This window comes from Zalophus californianus, chromosome 1 (genome assembly GCF_009762305.2).
Source record: "Zalophus californianus isolate mZalCal1 chromosome 1, mZalCal1.pri.v2, whole genome shotgun sequence".
NCBI lineage: Eukaryota > Metazoa > Chordata > Mammalia > Carnivora > Otariidae > Zalophus > Zalophus californianus.
Window position 1 is genome coordinate 146,738,409 of NC_045595.1, and position 22,143 is coordinate 146,760,551.

The 22,143-nt window shown below is 39.6% G+C and overlaps 1 protein-coding gene and 1 long non-coding RNA gene across 2 annotated transcripts in view; both read left to right on the forward strand.

The window, feature by feature from the left end:
* The first annotated feature begins 3,149 nt into the window (after window positions 1-3,149).
* OSBPL11 (oxysterol binding protein like 11) overlaps window positions 3,150-22,143 on the forward strand; it is a 94,946-nt gene continuing 75,952 nt past the window's right edge. The window contains exon 1 of the mRNA XM_027586794.1: window positions 3,150-4,098. Coding sequence (XP_027442595.1) covers window positions 3,905-4,098 — 194 coding nt within the window. The 5' untranslated portion in view covers window positions 3,150-3,904. The remainder of the gene's footprint in view (window positions 4,099-22,143) is intronic.
* LOC113918378 lies at window positions 10,857-13,823 on the forward strand. The gene is made up of 3 exons (XR_003518540.1): window positions 10,857-10,947; window positions 12,182-12,277; window positions 13,775-13,823. It is a non-coding gene; the product is annotated as an uncharacterized LOC113918378 (long non-coding RNA).

A 22,143-nucleotide genomic window follows, 5' to 3' on the forward strand; every position in this document is an offset into this window, starting at 1 on the left:
ATGCTTAACCAACGAGCCACCCAGGTACCCCTGCATGTAAAGCTTTTTAAACTGAATGTTAATAAAATGTTCTTGACCACTATGCTATGCAGCTTCTTTCCACGTGGAAGGATGCACTTATCCATCATACAGGTAGAACACTGAGGAATGCACAATAAACTCTTCATAGAGATGAACATATCCTTCTTTGAAGGCTTTCAAAGAAGTGAACTTCTACTTTAAATCCTGTAGCTATTACAATACCATTTTTTCTTGGACAGAGGAGTTTGGAATTTATTCCAAAAATAAAGGTCTGTGGAGGGTTCCAAGTTTCAAAAGGGCACGGTCGGAGTTGTGAAGAACAGACTGGCATTGGAGAGGTCTGTAAGAATATTACTATGCTGTTTCAAATTCAATTGACTTCCAGTGCTATAGCCATCCCACACCCATACAGTTTGGATCCATTTACTTCCCTATCCCCACTGTCATCACCCTAGTCCAAGCCATTATCATTTCTCACTTTATTTTCTATGAAGTCTCCTAACAAGTCTCCCTGCTTCCTCTTTTTCTCCCATTAAAATCAATCTTCTACACGGTAACTAGGGAATTTGTTTTTTTTTTAAATAATAACTTCATTTTGATATAATTCATGCACCCTGAATTCACCCACTTAAAGTATATAATTAAATGGATTTTAGTATAGGGGCGCCTGGGTGGCTCAGTTGGTTAAGTGACTGCCTTCGGCTCGGGTCATGATCCTGGAGTCCCAGGATCGAGTCCCAGGATGGAGTCCTGTGTCGGGCTCCCTGCTCAGCAGGGAGTCTGCTTCTCCCTCTGACCCTCTTCCCTCTCGTGCTCTCTGTCTCTCATTCTCTCTCTCAAATAAATAAATAAAATCTTTAAAAAAATAAATAAATGGATTTTAGTATATTCACAAGATTATGCAACCGTTGCAAGTGTCTTGTTTTTTAAAGGTTTTATTTTATTTTATTTACTTTTAAATATTTTATTTATTTTATTTGAGAGATATAGAGAAAAAGAGCTAGCAGAGGGAGGGAGGAGCAGGATCCCTGCCAAACAGGGAGCCCAATGTGGGGCTCAATCTGAGGACCCTGGGTTCCTGACCTGAGCCTAAGGCAGACGCTTAACTGACTGAGCCACCCAGGTGCCCCTTAAAGATTTATTTTTAAGTAATCTCTGCACCCAGCATGGAGCTGGAACTCACAACCCTGAGATCAAAAGTTGCATGCTCTACTGACTAAGCCAGCCAGGCACCCGAAAGTGTCTAATTTTAAAACATTTTAATTATGCCTTGAAAATACCTAATACCTGCTAATAGGTATTGTTAGCAGTCATTTCCCATTCCTCCTTCCTCCCAGCCCGTGGCAACCACTAATCTACTTTCTGCCTCTGTAGATTTGCTGATTCTGGACACTTCATGTAAATGGAATCACAGAATATGTGATTTTTTGTGTCTTGCTTCTGACACTTAGTGTAATGCTTTCAAAGTCTATCTTTGTTGAAGCATGCATCAGCACTTCATTCCATTTTATGACCAAATAATATTCAATTGTATGGACATATCACATTTTACATTTCCACCAGGAGTGTGTGAGGGGCCTAGTTTCTTCACATCCCTCATCAACATTGGTTATTATCTATCTTTTTTATTACAGCCATCCTAATGGTTACAAAGAACCATCTCATTGTGGTTTTGATCTGTGTTTCCTTGATGAATAATAATGTTGAGAATCTCTCAATGTATTTACTAACTTTTGGTATATCATCTTTTTTTTTAAGATTTTATTTATTTACTTGACAGAGAGAGAGAGTACAAACTGGGGGAGCGAGAGAGGGAGACACAGAGGAGCAGGGAGCCCAATGTGGGGCTTGATCCCAGGACCCTGAGCTGAGGGCAGATGCTTAACCGACTGAGCCGCCCAGGCACCCTGACTTTTGGTATATCATCTTTGAAGAAATGTCTATTCAGCTCCTTTGCCCATTTTTTAAAAATAGGGTTATTTATCTTTCTATTAATGAGTTATAAGTGTCTTTTACATATTAATGTATACATGTCTTTGATCTATTTTGAATTAATTTTTGTGTATGATTGAGGTAGGGATCCAGTTTCCTTCTTTATATAGAATGACCCAGCACTATTTGTTGAAACGACTAGAAAGATCTTTTAAAAACATAGATCAGATCATACTCCTTCTCTGATTAAAACTTTTAATAACTTTCCATTGCACTTACAATAAAATCCAAATTTCTCTGCCTACTCCTTCACTCTCATTTTATGCCACTTTCTCTCTTGCTCACCAGGCTGCCAGGTTTCTCATTTCTCAGAATAAATAAAGCTTAGTTTTCCCTTAGTTTCCTCATCTTTCTTCATTTCTCACCTTAAATATCATCTCCTCATAGATGACTTTTCTCAACTTTTCTTGTAGATTCCCATCCCACTTATTTCTTGTATCATCTCCTATAATTTTCTTCATAGCTTTAATTATCAATCTCTCTATATATCTGCATTTATTTTACTACTTCTTTTGAGTAATACTTCTTTGCATTTTCCATAGTGTTTTGCATATTGTATACATTCAGCTCATAAGTCATGTTGTTAGAAACTAGAGAAACTAGAATTTACAATTAGATGGGACGTAAAAAAAGTCACCTGTCAACTACTCCTACTTTACAGATCCCAAACCAAAGTCTAAAGAGTGTGAAAGAGTTGTCTGGGGTCAGCAGGAGTTGATTTTGAGAACTCTAATTTCCGCACTGATTTGCCCTATTCCATTGTCATGCATTTTTTCCAAAATTACTAAAATGAAGAGGTTTTTTGTAATTTCTTAGAGAAATGACATTATTTTTCTAAGTCTGCTTTCTAAAATGCCTGGAATGGGCCCTCAAATGGATGGACAGGACCTGGTGAGGAAGGCTGGAAGTCACATTTCGCAAGGGCATAACATCGGACCACTTCTTGGTTTCTTGCTCCTTGGCTGTCCCACCTCCTTCTCCCTCAGTCCTTTCCCTTCTTCCGGGTCAACCGCCCCGGCGGGGCTACCCCGAGGCACCGCCCCCTTCAGGGCCGCGTGCCCTGCGCCAACATGGCGCCAGGCGCTTCTGCTCTGGGGGAAGTGAGCTCACGCTACTCCGGAAGGGAAGGCGGGGAAAGAGCGGGCGGGTGGGTGACCCGCTGTGGGGCTGTGGGTGGGGCGGCGGCCGCAGCTGTGGCATTCGCGTTTGGGGCTGGAGAGAGGGCGAGAGGCTCGCCGGCCCTTGGGAGCCCAGTCGAGGTCCCAGGGCCGGGGGGGTTGGAGGAAGTCGCTCCGAGAGGCTCGCCACGGGCCGAACGAGAGACGGCCCTGGGAGCCGACGTCCCGCCCCCGGCGGCCTCCTTCCCCGTCCCTCCTCCTGGGCTGCGCGCGGGCGGCCGCAGCTCTGTCTCGGGGGCTGCGGCGGGAACCGTCGAGCGGGCTGGACGGAACCCTCCCTCAGAGGACCCGCTGGAGGAGAAGAGGGAGCGCGGTGGGTCAGGCCGTCAGCTCAGAGGTCAGGCCTCGGGTCGCGCTCCGTGGTCCTCCGTCCTTCGCCCAGCCGTCTTGGCTAGAGTCCGCGCCCTCCCCGCGCCGCTCCAGCTTCTCTTTTGAGTATGCCACCAAACCCTCTGGCAGGGTGAGCTTTTTTCCTCCTCGCTTTTGCCGGGAAGGAGATATATATTTAAAGGATCCCCGTGCTCATTGCTACCCCTGCCCTCTTAAAAGTTTGCCTTCGGTAGGAATGCTTGTGTTCCTTCCCTGGACCATTTGATGATTCCCACTCCAGCCGCGGCCTGATTCAGTAACCGGAATCACCTTCCGATCAAATCTTAAGAATTAATCACCTACAAAACTACTCTGCGGAGTTCTCTCCCGCGCAAGAAGGGCAAATGGACTTTGGCGTTAAGATGCAGGGGGGTGAACCAGTGTCAACGATGAAAGTGTCTGAGAGCGAAGGCAAGCTGGAGGGCCTGGCCGCCGCGGTGACCCCGAACAAGAACAGCGGCAACAGCAGCTGTGGGGGTGGAGTCGGCGGCGGCGGCGGCGGCGGCCGCGGTGGCGGTGCGAAAGGCTGGCAGTACAGGTACGGCACTTTCTTCAGGGTGATTTCCTCAGGTGGGGGTAAGTATGCTGGAGTCTGCATTTGTGCAGTTGTTGAAAGGTGAAGTTACCCACTGACTTCCAGAAGCAGCCTCTCAGTTGGACCCGGGATCTCCTCTTTCATTAGCAAGATTTTCATTCATTCATTCATTCATTCACTCATTCACTCATTCGTCCATTCAACAGGTTATTTATTGAAGACCTTTTGGAGAATACATAAATGTATCCCTGAAGTTCCTCCAGCATCCCTAGAGTTAATCCCTCCTCTGATTTAATTTTTCTGTACTCGTGTTTTTGCCCGCGTTGTAATTTGTTTTACAGGCCTGCCTGCTCTGCTGGACCGAGGGCAGGAACTGCTTAACTCAGCTCTCTCCAGAGACTAGCAAATGCTAGGTGCTCAAAACATTTGTCAAGGGACTGAATGGAATCATTGCATAAGAAGATGCTTGCCTCAGTTTGTGACTTAGAAGGGGAGATACACATAAGTAATTGGAATACGGGGGCAAAGGTGCAGATGCTCCTGCCTCTCATACTCTAGACCAGTGAGCCTGAAGATGTTTCCGTTTGAGTTGGTCAGGCCATTTACAAGCTCTGTCTTGTTGAGAAATTCTACATTTGTTAATTTTTATTAATACGAAGAAAAAATTTAAGGAATAGGAAGAGAGTGCTGGAGAAGCAATGGTAGTTTTGTTTTTGTTTTTGTTATGTAGAGAGCTATATAACCATCCAGAATCTTTTTAATTGAGATATACTTGACATGTAACTTAATTATTTTCACGCCTACAACATAATGATTCCATATTTGCGTGTGTTTTGGAAATGATCACAGTACATCTAGTGAACATCCATCACTGTATATAGTTACAATATATTTTTTAAGGATTTATTCATTTATTTATTTTAGAGAGAGAGCGCACGAGAGAGTGAAAGAGCACGCGTGCCTGTGCAAGAGTGCACCAGCACCAGGCATGCAAAGGCAGGGGCAGAGGGAGAGGGAGAGAATTTCAAGTAGGCTCCCTGCGTGAAGTCCCACTCAAGGCTCAATATCACCACCCTGACATCCCAACCAGAGCTGAAATCAAGAGTCGGTCACCTAACCAAGTGAGCTGAGGCGCACCCCAGTAGTTACAGTATTTTTTTTTTATTGCGATGAGAACTTCCAAGATTTCTCTCTAAGCAACTTAAAAATACACAATATAGTATCATTAATTATAGTCACCATGCTGTGCACTACATCCCCAGGACTTACTTTGTAACTGGAAGCTTGTACCTTTTGATCACTTTCACCTAGTTCATAGCCCAACACTCCACCCCACACTTCCTCTCTGGCAACCAGGGATCTGTCTCTGTATCTATGAGTTTGTTTTTATTTTGTTTTGTTTTGTTTAGATTCCACTGTAAGTGAGACCATACAGTATATGCTTGTCTGTGTCTAACTTATTTCATTTAACATAATGCTCTCAGGACCCAACCGTGTTGCAAATGGCAAGATTTCCCTTTTTTTGTGGCAAAGTAATATTCTGTTTTATATATCACATTTTCTTTATTTGTTCATCTGTTGATGGACACTTAGGTTGCTTCCACGTCTTGGCTGTTGTAAATAATGCATTGAACATGGGAGTGCAGATAATCTTTTCAAGTTAATGGTTTTTTTTGTTTTTTTTTCCAGATAAATACCCAGAAATAGAATGGCTAGATCACCAGAATCTTAAGAATGAATGAAATCAGGCTATTTCATGGTATTGAAACTAAAGGAATGAATTGTTAAGTTTTGGTTCACTGACTGCCTGTGTACCTAATTCTAGTCCTTTTCAGCCCTGTGCTGTTTGTAGTTGTGAAATCTGAAAGGGATTAAAGCCAAGATTTTGTGAAGGATATACATTTATCATGAATGATATCCATATATGTGAAAAATGCATGACTATATTAGCATACAGAAATGAAGTGTAGAAAATTATAACTTTTTATTGGTAAGTGATAATAGGACAAGAAAGTATATTTAGTTATTGTGAGATGTTTAGGCTCACTTTGGAATCAGCATGATTTTTTTTTTTGGTGCCTTAAGACTAACCGTATAACATTATCAATTACTTGGTAGGAATATTTTGATATGACTTAAGGAAGCAAAATAAAGTAATATTCCAAGTCAAAAGTCAGTCTTCTGATATCCTCAACTTTTTGAAACCCAGTCTCAAATGAATTGAAAAGTGAAACAGGTTTCTTAATCCTGAAGAAAGTTGTCATAAAACCAATCACTTTACTCTTGTACTTTGATTCAGAATTGTATTGTCCCTTATTTAGGGTATTATTTAATGGTTATGTAATTTTCAAACTAGAATCTGTTGGGAAGCACAAGTGAAAAAGGTTATCACGGGAAATGTACCAGCAAAAATGGCAATTGACAAGGTAGGACAGTCCAAGAAGATTTGAAAAATTAACATGCAGATTCAGCTTTATTACTTCCTAGTAATCAGTCACAATGACCTAAGTCATCCAGGAAAGCACACTATGTTTAAAAAGATACCATATGATACAGTGGTGAACGATTTCAAAGGAAATAGCTGAAAGAAAGATGCTTAAATAGCTGGAAAATGCAGTTATGTGGAACTCTTCCCCATGGGTGCAGTTATATAATGTATTACTGCATTTACATACTGACATATTTTTATTTTAATGAGGTTTGTCCAAGGCTAATCCTTCAATCTAGCCCCCAATCTGATTTGTCCCTTTGTCCTCTAGGACATTGATCAAGCAGTTTTCTCCATTGTCCTGTGTTGCTCTCTCTCTGCTGGCTGCTTCCCTTGAGACTCAGTCTCTAGACTTTAAAAACAACAACAATAATAAAACCCAACCTAATCCTTTCCTCTTGAAAGTCATTTACACTCAGTTGCCTCCTTTTCCTTAATCCTCATTTATTGCTCAACTCAAGACAGTTGGCTCTATCCTCACCAAGGATATGAGTGAAAAGGATGAATTGTTTTAGATTCATATTCCCATTTATTTCTCTGTAAGTCTATTTGTTATAACTCTTTTCTTGATGGGTTTGTCTTTTTTTTTTAAAGATATTTTTAAGCAATCTCTATACCCAACGTTGGGCTATAACTCAAAACCCCTGAGATCAAGAGTTATGCTCCACTTAACTGAGCCAGCCAGGCACCCCTCTTTTCTTGACTTTATTACTTTCTTTTGGTTTCTCCTTTATCCCTCTGACTGTTACTTTCTCAGTATCTTTGGTTGGCTCTTTTCCTTAAAAAGCTGGTGTGATATTTCATCATCATCTTAAGCTGCATGTTTTCTGTCTGTCTCATTCTCTTCCATGGCCTCAGCTATTTCTGGAACTTGGGAGCCAATACATCTAGCTGTCTACCTCTAATTTGCTACTATCCCATATTAAAAAATGGGGATTTTTGGTTATGTCTTATTGAGTAGGTGAAATTCAGTAAAGACCCTATGATTCAGGCCCTGGGCTTTGGCTTTGCAAACTTAGAAAATTAATTAGGGTAATGTTTTCAAGGTTTATAAATGCTGTAACGCGTATCATTACTTCATTTTTTTATGGCTGCATAATATTCCATTATATGAATGTATCACATTTTGTTTATCCATTCATCAGTTGATGGACACTTGGGTTGTTTCCGTTTTGTGGCTATTATGAATAATGCTACTTTGAACATTTGCATTCAGGTTTTCTGTGGACATGTGTTTTCATTTCTCTTGGGTGTATATCTAGAATGGAATTGCTGGTTCATATGGTAACTTTATGTTTAACTTTTTGAGGAACTGCCAGACTATTCTCTTAAAGCGGCTGTACCATTTTACATTCTTGCCAGTAGTGTATTAGGGTTTTAATTTCTTCACATCCTTGTCAGCACTGGTCTTTTTGATTTTAACTGTCCTAGTGGTTTGTGAAATGGTATCTCATTGTGGCTTTGGATTGCATTTTCCTGATGTCTGATAACATTGAGCGTCTTTCCATGTACTTACTGGTCATTTGTATATCTTCTTTGGAGAAATATCTATTCAGATCCTTTGCCTATTTTTAAGTTGGATTATTTATCTTTTTATTATAGAGTTGTAAGAGGTTTTTATGTATTCTGGATACATTTCCCTTGATAAATGATTTGCAAATATATTCTATTCTGTGGAGTAGCTTTTCACTTTCTTGATGATATTGTTTACATCACAAAAGCTTTTAATTTTCATGAAACCCAATCAGTTTTTTAATTTTTTTGCTTATACTTGGTGTCACATTTAAGAAGCCATTGCCAAGTCCAGGACTGCAAAGGTTAATGCATTTGTTTTTGTCTAAGAGTTTATATTAGCACTTACATTTAGGTCTCTGATCCATTTTGAGTTACTTTTTTTTATGATTAATTATATGTGTATTTTTTGTGTGAAGTGTCTGCTTATATGTTTTATTCATTTTTCTATTAATTTTTTCTTAGTATTTTTCTTGTTAATATACTTGAAGTATATTTTAAAAATATTACATGTCAGTTAATATCTTAATTTTTAATACCAATAGTACTTTAAAGGTATTTTGTTGCCTTTTTTTTTTTTAAACAGGTAAAAGAAGTATAAGAAATGCTTACCTTACATACTTGTCCCACTTGCCCAGTTTCCCTCCCTGGAGTCACTGTCTTTAATTTATCTTTTTATTTTTTTATTTTTAAAGATTTTATTTATTTATTTGACAGAGAGACACAGCGAGAGCAGGAATACAAGTAGGGGGAGTGGGAGAGGGAGAAGCAGGCTTCCCGCTAAGCAGGGAGCCCGACGTGGGACTCGATCCCAGGACTCTGGGATCATGACCTGAGCCGAAGGCAGATGCTTAAGGACGCTTAAGGGAGCCACCCAGGCGCCCTTAATTTATCTTTTTAAATACTGATTTCTACACTGTAGTTCCAGAGAAATTTATATTAGTTCTTTATATAAATATATACAACATATTTTAATTTTGTACAGTTAAATTATTTGCTAAACTTGGTAAAAAGATTTTCCTAGCTGTGTTTTATTTTTTTTATTAAGATTTTATTTATTTGAGAGAGAGAGAATGAGATAGAGCATGAGGGGGGAGGGTCAGAGGGAGAAGCAGACTCCCCGCGGAGCAGGGAGCCCGATGTGGGACTCCATCCCAGGACTCCAGGATCATGACCCGAGCCGAAGGCAGTCGCCTAACCAACCGAGCCACCCAGGTGCCCCCCTAGCTATGTTTTAATTTTTACATGTTTTCAGGCATATGGAAAACTTTTATCAGTCGGAACTCTCATACCTTTTTTTCCTCTCACTTCAAATTATAGAAGGTTATTTATTTTTAAAATTTTTTTAAAGTACTTTCCATGCCCAATGTGGGGCATGTACTCACAACCCCGAGATCAAAGGTTGCACGTTCCACCACCTGAGCCCGTCAGGCGCCCCTAGAAAGTTTTTTTTTTTTAAGATTTTTATTTATTTAAGAGAGAGAGCGCACGCGTGTGTTCATAAGCGAGTGTGGGGAGGGGCAAAGAGGGGGAGAGGGAGAAGCAGACTCCTGGATGAGCAGGGAACCCAACACAGGGCTCAATCCCAGGACCCTGGGATCATGACCTGAGCCAAAGGCAGATGCTTAACCAACTGAACCACCCAGCTGTCCGAAAGTTATTTTTTTAATAAATATTTATTTTTGGGTAGTTTTAAAATGATTTGGTAACTATATATTTATTTTGAATTTATTTTGAAATATGTGAGATAGTGTATTATCTACTTTTGTGTTACAAATTACCCCAAAATTTAGTGTGTTGAAACAGCAACATTTTTTATCCCACAGTGTCGTGAAGTGTAGGTGGGTCCACTGGTTTTGGGTCTTTCAGAAGGCTACAGTCATCTTGAGGCTCAACTGGGAAGAATTCACTTCCTGGCTCACTCGTGGCTCTTGGCACAATACAGTTCTTTTGACCTGTTGGACAAAGACCTCAGTTCTTTATAAACTGACTGCCAGTGGTGTCCTTTGGTTCCTGGCTGCCTGGCCTCTCCACAGAGCATCTTACTACTTGGCAACATGTTTCATCAGAGTGAGGAAATGAGAAAGCAAGAGAATGCTATCAAGATGGAAGTCACAGTCTTTTGTAACTTAAACATGGAAGTGAAGTCCCATCACTTTTCACTATGCATTAGAAGTTAAGTGATAAAGGTCAGCCTACACAAGGGTGTGAAAACCAGCAGGTGGGGATCATTGGGAGCCATGCAAGAAGGTGCCTATTACAGATGTTAGTATAAATAGAGTCTAGATTGTCATCTTCTGTTGAGACAGATTTGACAAGTAGGCAGTTGGAAATTTGTTTCTAAAGCTAAGAGTTTGGGACTGAAACTGATTGTCAGGGAATAAGAGGAGCTACTAGGAGATCTGTTGCAATGACCTACACATGAGATAATACAGGGAAGGTGTTAGTAGGCTGGAAAAGAAGGAAACTGTTAGAGGAAGGTTGACCTTGGTGATTGATTGGATGGAGGGTTGTAGTGAAGGAAGGAAGTAAAAATTGGCATCAGTCATCCAGATTTGAAACTTTGAGAAATCTACAGAAGAAACAGATTTGGGGAGGCAAATGATGGATTTGGTTTTAGGTATGTTGAGCTAAAGTTGCCAGAATGTTTAAGTTGCATATCCAGCTAGACCTTAAAGATGTGGGGCATTAGGAAGGTAGATAATTGCCTTTATAGTATCCAGAATGTTTTCACTTCTTTTGTCACATTTAATCCTCACAACAGCTCTTAGAGGAAAGTAGGACATTGTTATCCCCATTTTACAGTTGAAGAAAACGGAAGTCAGAATGAATTGGCCAGGGCTACATAGCTGGTAAGTGGAAGAACTTTTATTTCTAGGTAGTTATTTGCATAGTGGTAGATAAATTCTCTAAAGGAATGAGTAATAATAATTATTTTTTTAAAGATTTTATTTATTTGAGATAAAGCAAGAGAGAGCACGAGCTGTTGGGGGGGGCAGAAGGGGAGGGAGAAGCAGACTCCCCGCTGAGCAGAGAACCCAATGCAGGGCTCAGTCCCAGGACCCTGGATCATGACCTGAGCAAAGGCAGACGCTTAACCAACTGAGCCACCCAGGTGTTCCATTAATAATAATTATTATTTTTAAAAGATTTTATTGAGAGAGAGAGTGAGTGCATGTGCTTGCAAGTGGGGGAGGGGCAGAGAGAGAAATTCAAGCAACTCCATGCTGAGTGTGGAGCCCACGTAGGGCTCGATCCCAGGACCCTGACACCATGACCTGAGCTGAAATCAAGAATCAGATGCTTAACTGACTGAGCCACCCAGGTGCCCCAAGGAATGAATAATTACTGATAAATAGTTTAGAACATGGTGGTTTCATCATTTACTAGTGTTCTAACTCATGCAGCAAATAGCCTCTACCATGTGTTAGTTCCAAATTAATGTATACATTCATAACAGTGAAAAGTAAGGACTCCCAAGGCTTATTTGGGAGGAATCTGAAAAAGAATCAGAAAGAGAAGAGGGGTGCCTGGCTAGCTCAGTTTGTAGAGCATGCCATTCTTGATCTTGGGGTTGTGAATTCAAGCCCCATGCTAGGTGTAGAGATTACTTAAAAATAAAATCTTTCAAGAAAAAAAAAAGAAGAGCCTCAGCTGCATTTGCAAAATATATCATGATGACCCTTTTTAAAACCAAAACTGAGAAGTAAATTTATTAGATTAGCCTTAAATTTTCTTCTTTCCAAAGTAATTTATATTCATATGTTGTGGTCTTTGCTCACCATTTAAAAGGAAAATAGATTTCTTAATTTTGGATTGTTCCTTTTTCATAATAGTAGTTTTTTTTTTTTTTTAAGATTTTATTTATTTATTTGACAGAGCCAGAGAGCATAAGCAGAGGGAATGGCAGAGGGAGAGGGTGAAGCAGGTGCTGCACTGAGCAGGGAGCCTGATGCGGGACTGGGATCATGACCTGAGCGGAAGGCAGGTGCTTAACCATCTGAACCACCCAGGCGTCCCTCATAATAAATGTTTAAAGTTTATAAAATGTGCTTTTTTCCATTATTTTCATATTCTTCATGTCAGCTTTTAGAAAAATTTACAAATCTGCAAATATGCCACTTGTTTATTGAAATGGACAGAAGAGAACTACCCAGAGGAGGAACTGAAAAGCAAATTGGGGTATATAACAAGTCTGCTTTTCTTATTTTGGGCTCCATGCCGGCCAAGCACCATTAACAAACAGGCAGATCTCTTTTCCTCATTAGCAGATATTTATGGGTTTCAGTAAATGGATATAAGTCTACAAACGTATGGTATAAAAATAATTTTTATGATCAGACCTGGTATCTAGCACTATGAATACTCTGTTACAAGGAAAAGTACCTATTTGCAAATGGGGAAAGGAGATCTGCCTAAATATAACCTAACATTTACTGTCTTCAAGGTTTGACCACTTTTTTTGAGTTTGATTTGAAGAAGTCATGAATGTTTGCTTTTTTTCTCTGAAGGGGTTAAAGGAAAGTTGAATGTATATTTCTGTACCCTAGTTTTTGTTTTCCTCATCTGCAGTTTGCTGTTGATGCTAGTAAAAATAAGGGAAAGGCGACTTAGAGGCGCGTAACTGAAAACTATAAAATATTGTTCCAAAAATCTAGTGAGAACTATACCAAACCTTGAGGAAAAAGATTTAGTTTATTATAGTATACTCTGATTTCTTAGTGTTTTATATTTTTGCTCTGTAGGTCTAAATACAGTCCATTTGAGTTAATATTTTACATAGAAGTTATACTGTATCAACACTATACAAACAGGTTAATGTTAGAACATGCAAATTAGTCTTTGTAGTCCTTTTTGGATAAATTGCATAATTTAGGTTCCAGAAGAAATTGTCCATCAAATAGATCTGTGGGAAATTATGTCTTTTTAAACTCTTCTGTTTTTGCTTTTAAAAATAGTGGAGAATATTCCTGATGTAAATTATACTTAGGGAACATCTCTGAGAATCTTCCCTTGTACTTTATTTTGCTTAATAAAATGATTTGTGTCTAGACTTACTCAGGTTTAAGTTAAAACCAAATTGCCTGATTAAATAGTTACATTACTGTTTTGGCATTACCATCTGGGTTTTAGAACAACTTAGTTTGGTGGCGAAAGAAAGGATTCTCTTTTGGGTTTATTAGGTCTTGTAACAAAGCATAATTTCCCCACTCAGTGTCTCCCTATACTTGAGTTTTGTCTGCCTTTGCCATTTACTTCTGTTGCTGTTCTTGAGGTTGGTCAGAAGGGCCCTGGAGGGGAGAAACTGAAGTCTGCGGTTGCTGCTGGCCACAGCTGGAAACCCTAGTCTAAAGGATGGGAGGGAGAGATAAAGAAAAGAAACAAGAGGGAAAATAGGGAAAGAGAAAGGACAGACAGAGCAAAGGATAGAGATGGGGGAAAGGCAGAAGGGGGGAGGAAGGGAATGAGAATGGTATAAATGGTGAGATGAAATGCCACCAGTAGTTGCTTCTGAAACAGCTGTCTTATCCTTGATAGAGGCCTTTTTAAAGTGCTGCCCGTGCCTGTACCATCAGTTCTACAAAAAAAACCTTCTTTATCAGTTTTGCAGATGTTTCACATATTTATAACATAAATGAAAAGCATATTTTTTTAAGATTTTATTTATTTATTTGACAGAGACACAGTGAAAGAGGGAACACAAGCAGAGGGAGTGGCAGAGGGAGAAGCAGGCTTCCCGCTGAGCAAGGAGCCTGATGCGGGGCTCGATCCCAGGACCCTGGGATCATGACCTGAGCTGAAGGCAGACGCTTAACGACTGAACCCCCCAGGCTCCCCTACATTGTTTTTTTTAATAATTAATATTTATAGGTACTTTCAGGGGGAAAAAAAACTTGAGTGTTTGAATTTGTTATTACTTGGATCATAAATGTGAAATTTTCCAAAGAAGAATGAACTCTTTTAGTCCAGTAATAAATGTATGAAAGCACACATTGCTTGTTGAATCTTGTGTGGTTGTCACCTTTTTTTTTTTTGTTTATCCAAATATGAAGGAAGAAAAATGCTTTTCTGTTTTTTCTTTTTACTTTCAATTTAGAATTAGTCTAAAGGAAGAATGCATTTCTTTATACTCATTTCTTGGATTATGCTATCACAGACAAAAATGTTACTCTGAGTGTATTTGGGAACTAAGTATGGTTTAAAACCAGAGAGAGATACATGCCAAAATGGAATGAGAGAATAGATGTAGGTAGGGAGGGTGGCAGTGACACCTCTAGTACCTCGATATTCTCTTGGTCTGTGGTGTCTTAGTCTTACTGAAATGGCTATTGTGAAGACCTTTTGGAAGTATATGAGGGATAAGTAAATATCACTATGTGAGTAAGATACGATACCAGGAAAAGGTTTCTACTTTAAAAATTTTTAATTATAAGTATAATGTTGCTTTTATTTGTAAATTTTACTTTTGAAATAACAGTTTTCTGTTGAGGAAAACCTTTAGAGTTTCAAGCGATGAGTGATGTATACACATTTTAGGCTAAGGGTTATCTAACACATGAGAAAACCGAGGCTGAGAGAGATTGATATGGCCAAGGTCACTCATGGCAGTAGTCAGTGGGAAAATCAGAACTAGATACTGCCTATCTTTTATGGGCTCATTCCACAGTATAACATTACCTCACACTTACATTTTAGAAACTTAATTTTGAACATAAGGGGTATGGAAAAGCCTACTAGTAATGTCTGAAAGTCCTGTTTTTGGGTAAGAGCTACACCCTATTTTTGTTGGCAAACAATGCTGCCTTCGGCTGGTGTGAGGAAGTAGGTCCTTGTTCTACATTAAAAGATGGTTGTAGCCTCTTTGGAGAGCAAGTTGGTGATATCTATATCTGTAAAACTAAAAACAGGGGTGCCTGGGTGTCTCAGTCGGTTAAGTGTCCAACTCTTGATTTTAGCTCAGGGCATGATCTCAGGGTCGTGAGATCAAGCCCTGTGTTGGGCTCCACACTGGGCTTGGAGACTGCTTCAGATTCTCTCTCTCTCTCCCTCCCCTCCCCCACTTGTTCCCTCTCTCTCTCTCTCTCTTAAAAAAAAAAAAAAACCAAAAAACTAAAAAAAATATACTTAGCAATTTCACTATTAGCAAATATATACAAAGATATGTATAACTCTGTTGCAGCATTATTTGTAATAATAAAAGCCTAGAAACAAAACTCTGTTCGTAGGGGGACTGGTTAACTATATGATACTGCCATAAAATGGATGACTATGCAGATGTTAAGAATGAGTTAGAGCCATATGTGTCAGTATGAAACCATCCCTAAGAAAACTGAGAAAAGCAAAGTACAGGGCCGCATGGGTGGCTTAGTCAGTCAATAATGTGTCTGCCTTTGGCTCGGGTCATGACCCCGGGGTCCTGGGATCGAACCCCACATTGGGCTCCCCACTCAGCAGAGAGTTTGCCTCTCCTCTCCCTCTACTGCTCCCCCTGCTTGGACTCTCTCTCTCAGTCCAAAAAAAAAAAAAAAAAATCCATAAAAAAAAGAAAAGCAAGGTACGGAACTGTGTGTGTAATTGCAAACATTTGTTTAAAAAATAAAGTGTGTGTGTTTGTGTGTGTACATGTGCACTTATAGGTGCATAGAAAGCTCTGAAGAGTACACAAGAAATTGAGAGAAGTCCTTGTGTCTGAGGAGGGGAACTGGTGGCTCAAAGACAGGCTTGGATAATGTAATACACAGTAACGCTCGTTGGGAGACAATTCTTCTTTTGTTCCTTACTGTTTTTTTTCCCCAAAATTTATATAGCAAACAGTCTTGGAAGATAAAGTATCTTCCCTGTAAGCAAAAGTCAGGTTTATTTACCATCCAGTATAATATACATAAGGTCTCCTTGCTACAGAGGTCAGGCAGGCAGGCTTACTGTTCACTAAAAGATCTGGGTTCCCTGTACACGAGGTACCACAGCCTCCTGCGTGTGCAGGTGTCTCTCGGCCTCTTTGCATTGCCCTGTGTGATGGGAGCTATTGCTGTGGCTACTGAAGTCTCTTGTCTCTGACTCAGGAGTGTCATGCCTTCTGCCTGCATCCATGAAACTGGGCTAACTTACTAGCTTGCAAGTGGGGTAACATCTCAGACCCTTCATCGTTTTTGACAAAGTACCCACTGGAAAATAACAGGAATTATTTCTTAAAATAAAAGAAGTGGAGGTCTTAGGGCTTTTTAGGTCCCATATCTGACCTGGAAATGTCAGGTTAAGAAGATAAGACCAGATCTAGAAAACTGATCTAGAAAAGGAGCCTAGATCAAAGGAATTTGCCTGTGGAGGAATTGACTTCCTGCAGTGGGAGAGAACCAATATTTGTTGAGTGTTAACCATATTGAAATACACTTCAAAAATACATGGGTTGAAATATATTATCTCTTTTTTTCTTTCCTCATTGTAAATCTGCACAACAGATACTCTTATCCCCATTTACAGATGAGGAAACTCAGGACCAGATGTCATTACCTACCCAAGGTCACACTGGAGTTCATACCTGTATCTGTGTGGCCCTAAGCCATATTCTTCCCATTATAATAAACAGCTTTCTAACTTTCTTGCGGTGTTAGAGGTGACTTTCTACTTTTCCATGTAGAAATTTTCCTGTTCCATCATCACTGAAGCTCTGGCCCGTTATCTGCATGAGGGATTTCTTAGTTGTCTGTAACAATCAGATTATGTATAGGATTTTTTGGGGGGGGTGGTTTATAGGCAAACATTTTACAGCTGTACTTCTCAAACTTTCTTGCTGAATAATCTCTCTTTTTTTTTTGAGAGAGAGGGAGAGAGAACATGTGTGCACATAAGCCTGAGTGGGGCTGGGGAGAGGTGGAAGGAGAGGGAGAGAAAGAATCTCAAGCAGACTCCCTGCTGAGTGTGGAACCCAACTCTGGATTTCAGCTGAGGTCATGATCTCAGGGTTGTGAGATCATGACCTGAGTTGAAATTAAGAGTCACAGGCTTAACCAAGTGAGCCACCCGGGTTCCCCTCTTCCTGATAGTAGGTACCTTAAATGAATCTAGTTTGTGAGTTGAATCACAGACCTGTACCTCTGAAACAAATAATACATTATATGTTAAAAAAAAAAAAAAGTAAGAAGGGAAAAATGAAGGGCGGGGGACATTGGAGGGGGAGACGAACCATGAGAGACTGTGGACTCTTGAGAAACAAACTGAGGGTTCTAGAGGGGAGGGGTTAGCCTGGGGATGGGTATTAAAGAGGGCACGTTCTGCATGGAGCACTGGGTGTTATATGCAAACAATGAATCATGGAACACTACATCAAAAGCTAATGATGTAATGTATGGTTATTAATGTAACATAAAAAAAAAAAAAAGAATAAAGTAGTCCGTGGCTGGTACAGCTTTCATGAGAGTTTTCTGTATTATCTTTGAAATTCATGACGATTTTATATTCTACTCTATATCTGTTGTTTCCAGAGGTCAGTAAATAATATCGTGAGTTCAGGACCAGTTGAGAAAGAGGACACAGGAGTCAGACAGGACATAATTAAATTGTCAGGTGTTTTTTTTTTTTTAACTGTGGTAAAATAGACATGTAAAATTTACTATCTATTTTTTAGGTGTACAGTTCTGTTGTCACTAAGTACAGTCACATTGTTGTGCAACTATCACTACTATTTTTTTTTTTAAGATTTTATTTATTTGAGAGAGAGAGTGAGAGAGCACATGAGCAGGAGGGGCAGAAGGAGAGGGAGAAGGGGACTCCCTGCTGAGCAGGGAGCCCGATGCAGGGCTCGATCCCAGGACCCTGAGATCATGACCTGAGCCAAAGGCAGACGCTGAACCGACCGAACCACCCAGGCGCCCCTGTCACTACTATTCTTTAGAATTTTTCATCCTCCCAAACTAAAACTCTGTACCCATTAAATAATAACACCTCGTCCCCCACCCCAGCCTTCAGCCCCTGGCAACCGATATTCTGTCTTCTGTCCCTCTGATTTTGACTACTCTAGGTACCTCATATAAGTGAAATAATACAATATTTGTCATTTTGTGTTTGGCTTATTTCACTTAGCATAATGTCCTCAAATTTCATACATGTTGCAGCATGTGTCAATTTCCTCCCTTTTTAAGACTGAATAATACTTGATTGCATGTATTTGCCACATTTTGTTTATCCATTCATCTGTTGATGTCCATTTGGGTTGTTCCATCTTCTCGCTATTATGAATACTGCCGCAGTGAACATTGGTATAACAAATATCTGTTCGAGTCCCTGCTTTCATTCTTTTGCTTATACCCAGAAGTGGAATTGTTGGATCATATAATAATTCTCGACACTAACTTTTTGAGGAACCACCATTGTTGTTTTCCACAGCAGCTGTACCATTTTACATTCCCACCAACAGTGTAGAAGGAAGGGTTCCAGTTTCTCCATATCCTTGCCTTGCCAACCCTTGTTATTTTCTGTCTTTTGTTCGGTTTTGATAATAGACATCCTAATGGATGTTAAGAAATAGTTTTATTACTGGGAAAGCTCACTGAAGAAAGCTGCAGCAGTTAACAGGGTAGAGTAGGTGTGCTATCTCCACCCTGGAATTAGGCACACTTTATTTACCTAGTCACAGGCAGTTTGGAATACTCAGGTCTTTTGCTCTGTCAGAGCAGGTAAGAATGTCTTCTTTGGGTAGGGGGCAGATCCAAGGGAAAGAGCTCAGAAAGGGTGAACCGTTCATGCCCAGCTGTGGAAGGTGTCAGGGTAAGAATGGGGAGGGGAGGACAGGAACTCTCTGGAGAAGTTCTCCACCTGGAAATGTGTCAGGAGGGAGCAAGTTTTTGCTTTTTCTTTTCTTTTTTTTTTTTTTTTAACATTTACGAGAGTTTTGATATTAAAAATGTTTTTACTTCTCACAGTCAGCTGAATTTGCTCTAGAATGCAGTCTGGTTTTATGCCGTTCTCCCAGCCACCCAGCCCAGTTTTGGGTATGTGTAATTTAATTTGGGAAGTAAGTACATATAGGAAACAGTTCTACAGCCCCAAAGAGCAATGGTCATATGGTCACATTGGAAAGTTTTAAAAAATGTAATCTATACCTAATAACAGATAGAAATAGCTCTATGCCTGAATTATGCCACCTAGTCAATATAATTGAACATTTAAAAACTTTTGGTTGTGAAAATAATACAATATTAAAATTGGAAAATGTGAAACAGTAAAGGGGCGAAGTAAAACCATCCGTAATTCTTCCCGTTTAGTGATAACCATAGTTACTATTTTGTGTAGTTTTGTTCTGTACATATTCTTTATAGGCTATATAAAATTGGGTAGCCTGAAGTTTTAATGATCTTAAAAAACTTTCCCATGTTGTTAGAAGCTCATAAACATTTTACTTGGCAAATACTATTCTATGATACTTCTTTTTTTTTTAAGTATTAAATTCCAGTGGTTTAACATATAGGGTAATCTGTGATACTACTTAATCATTCTCCTAATGTCTTTCATTGAGCTTATTTTAGTTTTCTTCCTCTCCATTCATTTCCTTTTTTCTTTCTTTGGTTATGATTATTATTTTAATTATTATAAATAGTGCTACAGTGGACACAGTTGAATATTATCTTTGTCTACATTTCTAATCATTTTCTTAGATTAGATACCTGGAAGTAAAGTTCTTGGGCCCAAGAGTATTAACATTTTTTAAAAATTTTAATTCCAATATAATTAACATACAGTATTATAGGAGTTTCAGGTGTACAATATAGTGATTCAACAATTCTATACATTACTCAATGCAAAGAGCATTAACATCTTTAAGGCTTTTAGCAGGAAGGGAGTACCTTTCACTTGACTTCATACTTTTGGGTATAGACTAAAACACAGTTGGAATTAGAATTTGTTTTATCTGAGATTGATTTGAGTGTATAGGCTGTGAGTTGATTTTTTTTTTTTTTTTTTTGCCAGCTACTCAGAATTGTCTTGTGGTTTTATAGAAACATTCTGCTTCTATCTTCCTATTGCTTAAATCATTCAGCAGAGATTTCTTGAACACCTGTTATATCCCAGGCTATGTACTAGGTGCTGCAATGAATACTGGGATGAGTAAGAAGCAGTCTCTGCTCTGCAGAATTTCTTTTTACAGCAGGAGGAGGTACATGTGTTGCAGTCACTCCCATCTGTTGTCAGATGCTTTTTGCTTAGCTAAGCTGGCTGCTGTCTCCCTTCATCATGCTATTTATGCTATCAAGGGAGTGAAGCAAAACTAAGCTAATTTTGGAGGACAGTTTTTGCTTAGTAGAAAATAGGAATTTTGGTCTGTGGCTTGACGACAGCTTGCTTGAATTCCTGTCTGCAGTTAAATGTGTTAAGGTGTCCGAGACTAATTCCTCTTCCCGAGCTCCGGAAGCCACCTCTCTTACATTTTCCTCTTTCTCCTGAGTCTTGAGTCTTTCTGTCTCCTCTTTGGGTACTTAGAATTACCCTGTCTTAAGCCCACATCCTTGTAACCAGTACTGTTTCTCCCAGTCTTTCCTAATTATTACTGCCAGCTGGCTGTGCCTTCATCATTCCATTGATCTGTTGTCTCTTGGTTGTTAAATCTATTAGAAACTTCTCAGTCTTCATCTTATCTCACCCCTCAGTAGCTTTGAACATGCTTGACCACAAACTTATTTGAAATACTCCTTGTTTTCTTCCTACTACTTAGCTACTTCTTCTCCTTTCTCTGTACTCCCCTTGCCTCTAAAACTTTTCCTTAGGGTTCTTTCTTAGACTCTGTTCTACTTCTTGGTGTTTTAGAATCCTTCTTGGGTGATTTTTATTTGCTCTCATGGCTTCAAAACCAGTACATGCTTACATGCTAATTATATGTCCAACCCAAATCAGGCTGCCTTATTGTATATCTCCTCGTGTAAGTCCCACAGATTCCTGAAATTCAACATGTGAAATTGGAACAAACCCAAACTTCCCAGTGAAGGTATTACTGTCTGCACAGTTGTTCCAGCTGGAAATCCAGTGGTGGCCCTGTATTTTCTGTCTCCCCCTTATTCTCACTGTCGATCTCTTTCTCACTTCACATCCAGTCAACATCCAGTCATTTCAGCCTCAGTCACTATCAACTCCTCTGTCTGTTTAGTGAATCCTATGTCTTTAGTGAAATACCTTTCCCATTTGTATGACAGCTAAAAACACAGTCCCAATGTGTCTCTCCTCCAGTAGGAGCCCTTGTCATTGTCTTTTGCTTCAAGGAGATATATTTCTCTTATATTAGATTATGGTTGGGGGATGGAGAGAAATTGCCTTATTTTCCCATCCTTTTCAGTGGATTTCCAGAGTGCTTTGTATGTAGAAGGTACTGAGTAACTGTGCTGAACTGAGATGAAAGGATTGGAAACTATTCAGAAAGTAGCTTAACTTTATTTTTTAATTTTTTTTAAAGATTTTATTTATTTGAGAGAGAGAGGAAGCACATGAGATGGGGGGAGGGTCCGAGGGAGAAGCAGACTCCCTACCGAGCAGGGAGCCCGATGCGGGACTCGATCCCGGGACTCCAGGATCATGACCTGAGCCGAAGGCAGTCGCTTAACCAACTGAGAGCCACCCGGGCGCCCTAAAGTAGCTTAACTTTAAAAGCTATAAATCTTCCCTAAGTCTGATCAAGAAGGAGTAAGAAATAAGTATGTTATAGTAATGGAGACTTAGGAATTGAAATAATCATCATTAACTTATTTCAGAGAAAATGAGGCTCACATTAACTCTAATAATGCCACCTGGCATAGTTCAGTTAATCGGTTGTTTTTATAGACTGTCAGCCTCTAGTACTAATCCCAATTGAATGTTAACAAGTTTAGAAGATCAGAATATACCCAATTTGTTGAGCAGTATAGTTGCTGAAGGACTGAAAAAGAAATTAACTTTTTCATAGCTTATTTTTTAGTGTATTAGTCTTTTGGACCATCATTTCCACCTCATAGAACACAAAATAGTAGTATGATATGATCAGATATGTGTGTTCCCACTTGAGCAACTAGATTTTGTTCCTTTTAACA